The sequence below is a fragment of the Musca domestica genome, unplaced genomic scaffold (assembly GCF_030504385.1).
Source record: "Musca domestica strain aabys unplaced genomic scaffold, Musca_domestica.polishedcontigs.V.1.1 1, whole genome shotgun sequence".
NCBI lineage: Eukaryota > Metazoa > Arthropoda > Insecta > Diptera > Muscidae > Musca > Musca domestica.
The window spans coordinates 2,916,659-2,930,015 of record NW_026712114.1 but is presented as its reverse complement, the minus strand read 5'-3'; the positions used below and the strand labels follow the sequence as shown (position 1 = coordinate 2,930,015).

At 36.5% G+C, this 13,357-nt stretch overlaps 1 protein-coding gene across 4 annotated transcripts in view; it reads left to right on the top strand.

The window, feature by feature from the left end:
• Positions 1-7,165, top strand: part of LOC101896766 (sodium/hydrogen exchanger 9B2) — a 195,312-nt gene extending 188,147 nt beyond the window's left edge. For all 4 annotated transcript variants that reach the window (XM_059132123.1, XM_011294820.3, XM_011294819.3 and 1 more), the window contains one exon: positions 6,331-7,165. In XM_059132123.1, the coding sequence (XP_058988106.1) occupies positions 6,331-6,582 (252 nt within the window). In that variant the 3' untranslated portion in view covers positions 6,583-7,165. The remainder of the gene's footprint in view (positions 1-6,330) is intronic.
• Positions 7,166-13,357: the final 6,192 nt, after the last annotated feature.

Sequence of the window (13,357 nt, the reverse complement as noted above, 5' to 3'; positions counted from 1 at the left end):
TTGGAGGCCATCACCTATTAAAAATAACGTAACATAACAGATGGACACTGCAAATGGTAAGCGGTGACCTATCCTGCCAACCAACTGCTTGGTTGGCTGTCCATCTTCCTTAGTGCCCAAATTCTCCATTTGTTAACATTTCACATGGCGTTTAAAGAAAGAAAAGTGTACAAAGACGAAGAAGAAAAAAGAAAAACGCCAGCCAAAAATGCCATTGATTCATTAAGAGGGAACAGAAGGGAAGAATAATGGAATTTTTTTATTCTTCTCCACTTTTGTATGAGTGTGTGTGAGCGCGCTCATTACCTTACCAATGTAAGGGGGGGACGGGAAATGGTGGTGGTGGTGGCATGCAAACGGGAAGGAAGCATTTGTTGCTTAAGAAATGTGTTTTTAATGACAACTCATTGCAAAGATATCAACACGGCGTTGAAGGCCATGATTAAGAAGAAGATGAAGAAGAAGAGATGAGAAAAAACGTACTGAGATCCCAAAGTGGAAATTACTTCGCACCACAACACAGCGGCAATCATAGATGTGCATGGGATTTTCCTTTTTTGTTCGGCTTCCTTGCGTTGTCTTCTCGAACAGAGACAACACCTTTCATGGCCTGTGGCATGCCATATAACCATCATTTCATTTGCCAAAAATAGAGAAGAACAAAAACCAGAAAAATTCCTATTGTCTTCATCACTTGTAATGGTCCTTGAGGAATGTGTGCCACGAATGATGGGTATGATTGGTTAAGATATGAGTTTTGTAACACATGAGGGATACATGGAGCCAAATTGAGATTTTCATGTTCATGGCCAACATTTACCGGTCGATGAAAAAAACAAGTAAAACAAGTTAAAAAACTGTAAGTTCGCCCGGGCCGAACTTTGAATACCCTCCACCATTTGGAACGAATTTGGAAATTTTCAAAAAATAAAATCCTTGAAAAATTCTCTTTAAATTTTAAAAATACCGAATATATCCGCTTTATTGGAGCCTATACGACGTGGGCCTACATAGGCATTAATTGTCATAAGCCATTACCATATTCAAACTCGAAAACATGAAATAAACGGTGAATAATGTAGCTAAAATCATCAAAATATCGTATTTAGGAAGGTACCGTTACGTCGGAGCTGAGCGAAGACCTGGACCAGCATAGACAATTTTCTATCATAGGCTGTAGCATTCATTACGAAGTTCAAATACGATATTTCAAACAATTTCGGTGGGTATCGTACCTAAACTCGTCAAAATACCGAATATAGGGAGGTACTGATATATGGGACCTGGACCTGCATAGAAAATTTTCTGTTACATACTGTTCGAATTCTAAATACGTAATTTGAAACAATTCCGGTGAACAATGACGATAAAATCATCAAAATACCGAATATTGGGAGGTACCGTTATATGGGGGCTATACGAAGACGTGAACCTGCATAGACAATTTTCTGTCATAGGCTGTAGTATCCATCACGAACTTCAAATACCAAATTTGAAACAATTCCGGTGAGTAATGTCGCTAAAATAATCAAAATACCGAATATCGGAAGGTACCGTTATATAGGGGCTATACGAAGACGTGGACCTGCAGAGTAAATTTTCTGTCTTAGGCTGTAATATCCCTTTGGAACTTCAAATTATCAAATTTGAAACAATTCCGGTGAATAATGTCGCTGAAATCATCAAAATACCGAATATCGGGAGGTGCGGTTATATGGGGGCTCTACGAAGACGTGGACCTGCACAGACAATTTTCTGTCATAGGCTGTAATATCCCTTTGGAACTTCAAATTATCAAATTTGAAACAATTCCGGTGAATAATGTCGCTAAAATCATCAAAATACCGAATATCGGTATATATCATATATATACGAGGGCGTGGACCTATATAGCCCATTTACGAACTTAACCTGTCTACTGGAAAAATAAACATATGTGCAAAATTTTAGCCTTTTATCTCAATTCGTTCGAAACATAGCGTGATTACAACAGACAGACGGACATCGCTATATCCGCTTAGAATTTTACGCTGATCAAGAATATATATACTTTGTTGCGTCTGACATGAGTATTTTGAGGAGTTACAAACGGAATGACAAAGTTAATATACCCTCCATAGTATGGTGGAGGGTATAAAAGTATCCGTCGGGTTTGCCGACAAATGTAGACCTTCAGCCAATGTTCGATTATTTAAAAATATTTTGCCTTCTGTTATGATTATTCAAATGCCTAACCCCTTATGCAGTAGGTTCGGACTTTAATAAATATGAAATAAATGTTGCGACGTGCTAGGTTTGGACTGCGTTGTGTTAGTGGAGATTTTGGGATTTACCAAGTCTTGAATAGATTCGGATGTCAATTTCGCTTTTTATGCGCTTAATGGATATTCAAAATTTTGAGCCTTTGTGGGTGAGGTACCAGAAGCAGTGTACCATTATATCCCATCTTCACAACGGATCTTTTGTTAGTGGAAATAATGGGATGTGTGAAATATAAAGAGAACATAATGCTTATTTCGGATTTTATAAACGTTTTGGTTATTTAAAACTTTAAGCTTTTGTGGGGGAGGTACCAGGAGGAATGGTCCGATCTCTACCGTTTTTTCAACAGGTCCTGTGTTGATAGAAATACTCAGATGTGCCAAGTCTAAATGGAATCCGATGTTAATTTCGCATTTTATGAGATTAACCGATATTCAAAATTTCGATCTTTTGTGGGGCAGGTACCAAAAGGAGTGGGCCGATATTGTCCATTTTCGCACTTGACCTAGCACTGATGGAAATATTGGGATGTGCAAAGTTGGAGCAAAATCGGATAATCCTTTCTCTTTCTGTGCAAAAAATGTATTTTTTGAAAATTTTGACCTTTTGTGGGGGAGGTACAAGAAGGAGTGGACATATATTTTAAATCTTAACACCAAACCTTGAGTTAATATAAATATTGGGATATTTGAAATTTAAAGACAAACGGACTTTTACATCACATTTTATGAGAGGGGTAATTATTCAAAATTTTGACCCTTTGTGGGGGGAGGTACTTGATGGAGTGGACCGATATTGTCCATTTTCACACCAGACCTAGCACTGACGAAAATATTGGGATGAGCAAAGTTGGAGCAAAATCGGATTATCCTTTATATTTCTGTGCAAAAAAATATATTTTTGAAAATTTCGACCTTTTGTGGGGGAGGTACCAGAAGGAGTGGACCGATATTGCCCATCTCCGAACTCGATCTAAGTTTGACAAAAATATTACGATGTACCAAGTTTGGATCAAATCGTATACTCCCTTTGAGAGTTATCGTGCGCACCAGCCATACAGACGGACGGATGGACGGACATCGCTGAAACGGATTTGGTTCAAAGAGACCTAGGGTCTAAAACCATTATTTCGACTAGGCACGTTTTGGCCGTATCAAATTATATATACCCTCTGTAGCCATATGGCTGATGGTATGATTATACTGAGATCTAAACGTTATAAACAGAATAAAAAAGTAATGAATACTATATGTGGTAGCGCCTACCATAATCATTATTGCCGCTTCTTCTAAGGCAGCCCCACAATGTTGGCTTCTCCCTTACATTTTCCAATAGACTTCGTTTTTTTTACAACAGCCATTACCTTTTATGTAGATTTCCTTGTTTCCCTACCAGCCAAACACACAAATAGTTTCGCTCCTTCAAATAAAAAAATCCGAATTTTTTTCCTTCTTTGACTTTGCTCCACTGATGATACCATTATTCGCTTTAGATCGACAATTAATGTGGCCAGTCAATTCCTCTAGTGTTTGCTCCGACATTGTCCTTTTTTAACGTCATTGATTGCTCTTAATGTGGTCTGGCCTTAAGGATGAATTCAATATCCGGCATTTCTTTACAAATTTTATGCCATTCAATAGAATTGTTGTCTAATTTGTAAAAAAAAAAATGAAAATAAATTCCCAAGATGCCTTTGTAGTTTTTATGGATTACAAATTTATAGGATAATTAATACATATGTATAGGTGCATAGTAATTCGGTGGGAATTCGTCGATTTAATTCAAAAAGAGACGAAATTAAGACAAAGAAAAAAATTTTAAAATATTTATTTTGAACAGCGATGGCTTTTTTTTGTTGAATTTATTATACAACCAATGAGTTATGGTCACATGACAATATCATGAGTTATTTCCTAAAATACAGGGTGAAATAAAAAAAAAACCGGCAACAAAGTCAAACCCCATACTTTTTACTTTTCCTTTAAAATTTTATTGAATGAAAGCAAAAAATGTCGAAAAGAGCATCAAATTTTAGAATGAGTTTAGATTTGTTCGAATTGGTCACCTTTGGCACGAATTATGGCCTTCAAAGGGCCAATGAAACCGTCACACGCTGTCGGAATATCATTAAATTTTAGAATAAGTCCAGATTTGTTCGAATTCGTCACCTTTGGTACGAATTATGGCCTTCAAACGGCCAATGAAGCCGTCGAATGTTACTGCCCGAATGTTAACCTGCGATATTTTTGGCCCATTTCCGGCGAAGCGCTTGCAAAAAATGTCGGAAATAGCATCAAATTTTAGAATAAGTTTAGATTTGTTCGTCACACGCTGCCGGAATGCTCTCCATTATACTATGGAGAGTATATTAACTTTGTCATTCCGTTTGTAACTCCTTGAAATGCTCATGTTAGACCCAACAAAGTTTACATATTCTTGATCAGCGTAAAATTTTAAGTCGATTTAGCCATGTCCGTCTGTCTGTCTGTATGTCCGTCTGTCCGTCTGTTGTAATCACGCTATCCTTCGAACGAATTGAGATAGAAGGCTAAAATTTTGCACGCATATTTACTTTTCCAGTAGTTAAGTTCGTAAATGGGCCATGTAGGTCCACGTTTACATATAACCCCCATATAACGGTACCTTCCGATATTCGGTATTTTTATGATTTATTCACCGGAATTGTTTAAAATTTGGTGTTTGAAGTTCGTAGTGGATACTACAGCCTATGAGAGAAAATTTTCTGTGCAGGTCCATGTCTTCATATAGACCCCATATAACGGTACCTCCCAATATTCGGTATTTTGAAGATTTTAGAGTCATTATTCACCGGAATTGTTTCAAATTTGGCATTTGAAGTTCGTAATGAATACTACAGCCTAAGACAGAAAATTGTCTGTGCAGGTCCACATATAACGGTACCTCCCTATATTCGGTATTTTCATGATTTTAGAGTCATTATTCACCGGAATTGTGTCAAATTTGTTATTTGAAGTTCGTAATGGATACTACAGCCTATGACAGAAAATTGTCTATGCAGGTCCAGGTCTTCGTATAAGCCCCTCATGCCAGTACCTCCCTATATTCGGTATTTTGACGATTTTAGGTACAATACCCACCTAAATTGTTTGAGACGCGTATTTGAAGTTCGTAATGGATACTACAGCCTATGGCAGAAAATTGTCTATGCTGGTTCAGGTCTTCGCACAGCTCCGATATAACGCTATACCCTACCTCACTATATACAATATTTTGATGATTTTAGCTACATTATTCACCGTTTATTTCAAGTTTCGCAGTTGAATATGGTAGTGACTTATGACAAACAATGCCCATGTAGGTCCACGTCGTATAGACCCCAATATAACGGCTATGTCCGGTATTTTTAAAATTTTAACAGATTTTTTTTAAGGATTTTATTTTGTTGAAAATTTCCAAATTTGTTCCAAATGTTGGAGGGTATTCAAAGTTCTGCCCGGACGAACTTACTGTTTTTTAACTTGTTTTTACTGACCGCATTTCAAGCGTCAACCTTATTTTCCAGCCTAGATGCCTGGAAATTTATAGTTTTGAAAAAAAAATCGATAATTGTCTCAATTTCTCAGTTGAATTGGTTATTATTAAACTTTCCATTTGTCCAGCGGAAGTTAACACAGCCTTCATTTGTTGCCTCTACTTATTTAAAATAAATGATGAAAACGTTTTTTTTTATCAAACTGAATTCCACGTTTTTTTCCGATACTCAAAAGAGATATATTTCTTAAAATTTATTTTTTTTTTTTTAATTTTGATGTAGCAATGCAAATCAGATTGAATTTCATATTATTTCACATCTTATCTTAAAATTCACTAGGGAATTACTTCTGTTTTTTTTTTTTTTTTTTTTAGAGGTTACTTGAAACAAAAGCCCATGCCCAGAAAACCTTAATATGATAAGCTCTTCTAAATTTCCTAATTTCTCAGAATTCCAAATATATTTTCAACAGCGAATCACGAATCCGATTATTTTATCCATATTTTACTGCCGAAAATTAATTTGTCGTTCTTTGCTTCTTTTTCTTATTCTAGGCTGCCTTAGGACCCATTGCCTTGGATATGGCACGTGAACTTAACTCGGATGCAGATGTTGTTGCCTTGGCCAATAATGTTTTAATCATATCCGTTTTGGCCATTATATTCACAGCACCATTGGGTGCTATTTTAATGTTACGTTTAGCTCCGAAATGGCTAAAACACGGTCCAGCAGATGGAGAAGACGGTGGCGGCGATGAGGAGGATGGCCGCAATGGGAACAGCACACAGCGGGCAATGCCAATCTAAAACCGCAATCAATGTCAGTTTAATAGCAAATCATAAAGTTGATACAACAACAACAACAACAAAGTAACCCAAAAGCAATGAAACAAGAGAAGGCAAACCAGAAAATAAAAAAAAAAGGAAAAATCATGCATCAAACCCCCAATAAACCATCCATCCACCCACATAATTCAATATTCATGCTGCTTAGCAGAGGAAAAGAAGACAACACGAGAAAAATAATTTCTTTTGATATCACCACACTTCGTTGTAACATTTCATTTTGTTTTTTTTTTTTCCCAAACTCACCGTAGACAAGACGTCGGACGATGTCGATGACTAGGATGACACTGCGCTCTGCTGTCGTCCCTCTCCCGGTTGTCGACAATGACTTTGATGATGCCGTTCCATAGAACCATGACGTTGACTTTGATTTGAATTAATTCAAAAATTGGAAGAAAAGCCAAGAAAAATAAATAAAGACGCGTCATGTGATCAAATGAATAAATAAACAAATAAAGGAACATCAATCGTCGACGGCCATGTTAAATAAATGCGATTTAGGCTCAAATTTAAATTTATTCAAAGAAAAAAAATAAAACAAAAAGTAAAATTTTCAGGGTGGTAGTAAAGTAAAACTTCGTTTCACGAAGCGTTTTTGTGAACAAATTTAAATGAAATTTTAGTAAAATTTAATAGAAATAAATTAAGAAAAAAAAAAGAAACTTAAAGGCCACAAAAATTCAACAATTTGCTGTGAATATAACTTATTGTAGATTTTAATTAAATATATTTGTACTTACTTATTGCATTGTATGCATTTATATGTGTTTTTTTGGAAATCAATAAAGTTTACTTAATTTATGAAAAAAGGTATTTTTATTAATCTATTTAATAATACATATATAAACAGGGCTGAACGCTTGTATGGGTGCTGTACTACTCTATTATCAGCAAAATGTGCCAAATGTGGGGTTACAGGAATACGTTGACCAATGTAAACAATACCAAATTTTAAGCAAATCCAATATTTAGGTATGGTCGTCAAAATACAGAATACCCAAAGGTACCGGACAAATTGTGTCGCTTGCTAATTTTTTTTTCAAATTTTTAAGACAAAAATCGGCAAATCTGCATTTTTTAGTTTTCAGTTTTTTGGAAAGGAGATTTAGAACAATTTTAAATTTGGTATTGATTAAAAAAAAAAAAAAAAAAAAAAACAGGTAAAAAAGCTGTAAGTTCGGCCAGTCCGAACTTTCTTTACGGCGTTTTTTAATTTTTCAATTTTTTAAGGAGATTTAAAACGATCTTAAATTTGGTGTTGATTAAAATAAAAAAAAACAAGTAAAAAAGCTGTAAGTTCGACCAGACCGAACTTTGAATACCCTCCACCATTTGGAACGAAATTGGCAATTCTAAAAAACAATAAAATCCGTTAAAAATTCTGTTAAAATCTAAAAAATACCGAATGTATCTATGATATTAGTGTCTATACATTACAATATTCAAATGCCAAACTTAAAAAATCGGTTGTCGATAAATTCAAAATACCGAATATCGGCAGGAACCGTTATATGGGGGCTATACGAAGACGTGGATCTGCACAGACAATTTTCTGTCATAGTCTGTAGTATCCATTACGAACTTCAATTGCCAAATTTGAAACAATTCCAGAGAATAATGACGCTAAAATCATCAAAATAGTGAATATTGGGAAGTACCGTTATATTGGGGCTACAGAAAGACGTAGACATGCACAGACAATTTTCTGTATTAGGCTGTAGTATCCATTATGAACTTCAAATACCAAATTTGTAACAATTCCGGTGAATAAATTCGCTAACATCATCAAAATTCCGAATATCAGGAGGTACCGTTATATGGGGGCTATACGATGACGTGGACCTGCACAGACAATTTTCTGTCTTAGTCTGTTACGAACTTCAAATATCAAATCTGAAACAATTCTGGCGAAAAATGTCCCTAAAATCATCAAAATACCGAATATCGGGAGGTACCATTATATGGGGGCTCTACGAAGACGTGAATCTGCACAGACAATTTTTTGTCGTAGGCTATAGTATCCATTACGAATTATAAATACCAAATTTGATACAATTCCGGTAAAAAAATGTCCCTAAAATCATCCAAAATACCGAATATCGGGAGCTACGGTTATATGGGGGCTATACCAAAACGTGGCACAATACCAAAAGTTCTGCAGACATAACATACATTTGAGCAAAATTTTATCAATCTACTTCAATTCGTTCGGAAGCTAGAGTGATTTCCACAGACGGACAAACGAACGGACATCGCTAACCATAGTATGTCCGTCTCTGGAAATCATTCTAGCTTCCGAAATAAATAAAGTAGGTTGATAAAATTTTACTCAAATGTGTATTATGTCTGCAGGACTTTTGGTATTGAAAATGGGCCATGTAGGTCCACGTCTTCGTATAGCCGCCATATAACGGTACCTTCCGATATTCGGTAATTTGAAGATTTAAGCGACATTATTCACCGGTATTGTTTCAAATTTGATATTTGAAGTTCGTAACGGACACTACAGCCTGTGACAGAAAATTTTTAGTGCTGGTCTAGGTCTTCGTATAGCCCTCATACAACGGTACCTCCCGATATTCGGAATTTTGATAACTTACGCCACATTATTCTCCGGAATTGTTTTAAATTTGGTATTTGAAGTTCGTAACGGATACTACTACAGCCTGTGACAGAAAATTGTCTGTGCAAGTCCACGTTTTGGTACGACCCCCATATAATGGTACCTCCCTATATCCAGTATTTTGATGATAGCTACATTTAGCTACATTATTCACCGATTTTTTAAGTTTCGCATTTGAATATTATGTTTAAAGTTGCCTATGCAGGTCCACGTAGTTATATTTTTAACGGTTTTTATTTTTTTTAATTGTTAAATTCGTTCCAAATGGTGGAGGGTATTCAAGTTTCGGCCTTGCCAAACTTACAGCTTTTTGACTTGTTTTATTAAAAACTTTGTCCCTTTGTGGGGGAGTTACCAGAAGGAATAGTCCGATCTCTGCTTTCTTTATAATAGATCTTCTGTTGATAAATTATTGAGATGTTCCAGGTCTGAATGAAATCGGATGTCTATTTCGCGTTTTAAGAGCTTCAAGCCCCCAGACCTTGGGTTAATAAAAATATAGTTATCTGTGTAATTTGGAGACAATCGGACTTTTACACAGTATTTTATACGAGTTATAATTATTGAAAATGTTGATCTTTGTGGGGCAGGTATTTGATGGAGTGGACCGATATTGTCAATTTTTGCACCTGACCTAGGACTGATAAAAATATTAGAAAGTTGGAGGAAAATCGGATTATCCTTTCTCTTTCTGTACAGTAAAATATGTTTTGAAAAATTTTTTGGGCGAGGTACTAGAAGTGGTGGACCATTATTGTCCATCTCCGAACTCGATCTAAGTTCGGTAATAATATTACGATGTACTATGTTTGGATCAAATCAGACACTGCCTTCGGCGCACCAGCCAGACGGACGGACGGACATTGCTAAATCGACTCCAAATATCCTGAAACGGATTTGGTCCAAAGGTACCTAGGGTCTAAAAGTGTTATTTCTATGAATCACGTTTTGGCCGTATTAAATGATATATATCCTCTCTAGCCATATGACTGAGGGTATAATTAAGTATGGTTCACAGACTATTACATTTCCATATATATTTATTTAATTTCGATTTTGAGCCAAAAAACTAAATTCTTAACTGGTGCGTTGCTAATTAATTGTAGGTCTGACTGAATGGTATGTCCAAAAATGTATCTAACTAATTTATTTAAAAACATACCTTTCGATGTTGCAATTTTAATTTTTTTATTTATTTATTTATTTTTTTTTTTTGTATGTTGGTTTATTTTTGAAGCATTTTGTTTTAGTCTACCTTTTGAGTGACTGAAATATATATTTTATAAGAATATATCTTTTTGTTTTACTTCAAAGAAAGATATCTAAGCCAGAGCACCTTTTTGCAGTTTTCATCAGCAACTGCTTGCTTGTCATAGCAACAAATATAAATATTTCTTGTTGTTATTGCAAACATGTCCAGCAAAGCAAGCAATTTAACTTGTCTGTCAATATCAACGTTACACATTTTTTAATATGCCTTTTTCTTAGATTTTTATATTTCAACATGAGCAACAACCATTTTGTGGCAAATACAGATGAACCACGGAAGACGCAGGGAAATTACTTTTTGCACTTTATACTAATTTGCTGACTTCAGCATTGCCATTCGCTAAATTATAGTAACCTCGAATGGATATTATGGACCAAAATAGGTGTTAGTAGCGGTAACATATACCAAATACAGGGTGAGATGAAAAAAACTGCAACCAGTAACAGCTCATTATATTGCTTGCAAACGTACAAAAGCATTTTGGTGAGAATTTTCCAGAAAAAAAAAATTATTCGTGAGGCAATTCAAGATTTCTTTTTATTTGGCTGGAGAACCACAAGTGGCTACCGTTAGAGCACTCCAGAATTTAAATGTGAATAAATCTTCTGTGTCTCGTACCATCGCTCGTTACCGTGATAGCGCGGTAGCGCAGCCCGACGTCAAGGAAGTTGACGGAAGAAAACAGCAACATCAGCAGAAATGATTTGAAATGTTAAAAGCGACATGATCGAAACCCGCGTCGCAGTTGCCAAAAATTTCTCGTGAGCTGAACATATCGCAATATTCAATTCGGCAAATATTGAAACATGAGCTCGGGATAAAACCATTGAAATTCCTAAAAAGGAGCAAGAACTTACACCGCAACAGAAAGAAAATAGACTCAAAAGAGCTACTTCGCTTGGCCGAGAACGGTGAAATGCAACATTTGGTTTTCTTCGATGGGAAAACATTCGTTGTCCAGCGTTTCGTAAACAAAAAAATGATCGTGTTTACTTGCCACAGAGGTCAGCTGAAAATGTGCACCTTGCACCAGAACTCAAGCGCCGGCCATGGTGATGGTGTGGGCCGCCATAACAGCCGATGGTCGCTCTCCGCTCGTATTAATCGACCGTGGCATCAGAATACAGGGTTGCCCATATTCGACGGACCCATCTGGCAACGCCATAACTTTTGACAGAGATGTAACATCGTTTAATGACATACCGCGTTTGAAGCGTCAGTCCAAGCAGATTTTTGCCATAAACCAATGCACGCCACGCGAGCGCTCTGAAATTTACATTCAACAGAAGAAGTCAATTGTGAAAACTCAACGTGCTTTTAAAACATTAAAAAATGTGAGAAGTGTGCCTTCTAAGAACAACATTAAGCGTTTATACGAAAAATGTTCGACTGGTAAGGCCATATAAAAGTCGACCAAGGCGATCGGCCGAGAATATCGCTGCCGTACGAGCCAGTGTTGAGAGGTCCCCAAGAACATCACAAAAACGCCGTTCTCAGCAGTTGGGCATGCCTCGGTCCACTTTACAACGGATTATTCGCATTGATTTGCATTTATTCCCGTACAAAATTCAATTGACGCAAAGAATGTTGCCTGCGGACAAGCCTAGTCGATTAGAATGGGCCCAAAGGTCCGTCGAATATGGACAACCCTGTAAATATTGTAGCGAAAATCTTCTGGAGGGTGTATTAAAGACTTGGACACGCAAAAATACCAAAGATCGACAGATCACCTCAAGCAAGCGCTTCGCCGGGAACAGGCCAAAATACCGCAGAGCAACATTCGGGCAGCGGGTGTTTCACTGGCCGTTTGAAGACCATAATTCGTGATAAAGGTGGCCAATTCGAACAAATCTAAACTTATTCTGAAATGTGATGCTATTTCCATTTTTATACCCTCCACCATACTATGGAGGGTATATTAACTTTGTCATTCCGTTTGTAGCTCTTCGAAATACTCATGTCAGACCCAACGAAGTATATATATTCTTAATCAGCGTAATATTCTAAGTGGATTTAGCGATGTCCGTCTGTCTGTCTATGCGTCTGTCTGCCTCTCCTTCTGTTTGTTGTAATCACGCTATCTTTCGAACGAATTGAACGAATAGAAGGCTAAAATTCTGCACACATGTTTATTTTTCCAGTAGTCAGGTTAAGTTCGTAAATGGGCCATGTAGGTCCTCGTTTTCATATAGTCCCCATAAAACGGTACCTCCCGATATTCGGTATTTTGATGATTTTAGCGAATTTATTCACCGCAATTGTTTCAAATTTGGTATTTGAAGTTCGTAATGGTTACTACAGTCTAAGGTAGAAAATTGTCTGTGTAGGTCCACGTCTTCGTATAGCCCCCACATAACGGTACCTCCCGATAATCGGTATTTTGATGATTTTAGCGACAAAATTGACCAGAATTGTTTCAAATTTGGTATTTGAAGTTCGTAATGGATACCACAGCCTACGACAAAAAATTGTCTACGCAGGTCTAGGTCTTCGTATAGGCCATATATACCAGTACCACCCCATATTCGGTATTTTGACGAGTTTAGGTACAATACCCACCGAAATTGTTTGAGATGTGGTATTTGAAGTTCGTAATGGATGCTACAGCCTATGACAGAAAATTGTCTATGCTGGTCCAGGTCTTCGCACAGCTCCGATGTAACGGTACCTCCCTACATACGATATTTTGATGATTTTAACTACACTATTCACCGTTTATTTCAAGTTTCGAATTTGAATATGGTAATGACTTATGAAAAACAATGTCGTATAGATACCAATATAACAGCTATATTCTGTATTTTTAAAATTTTAACAGAATTTTTAAAGATTTTATTTCTAAA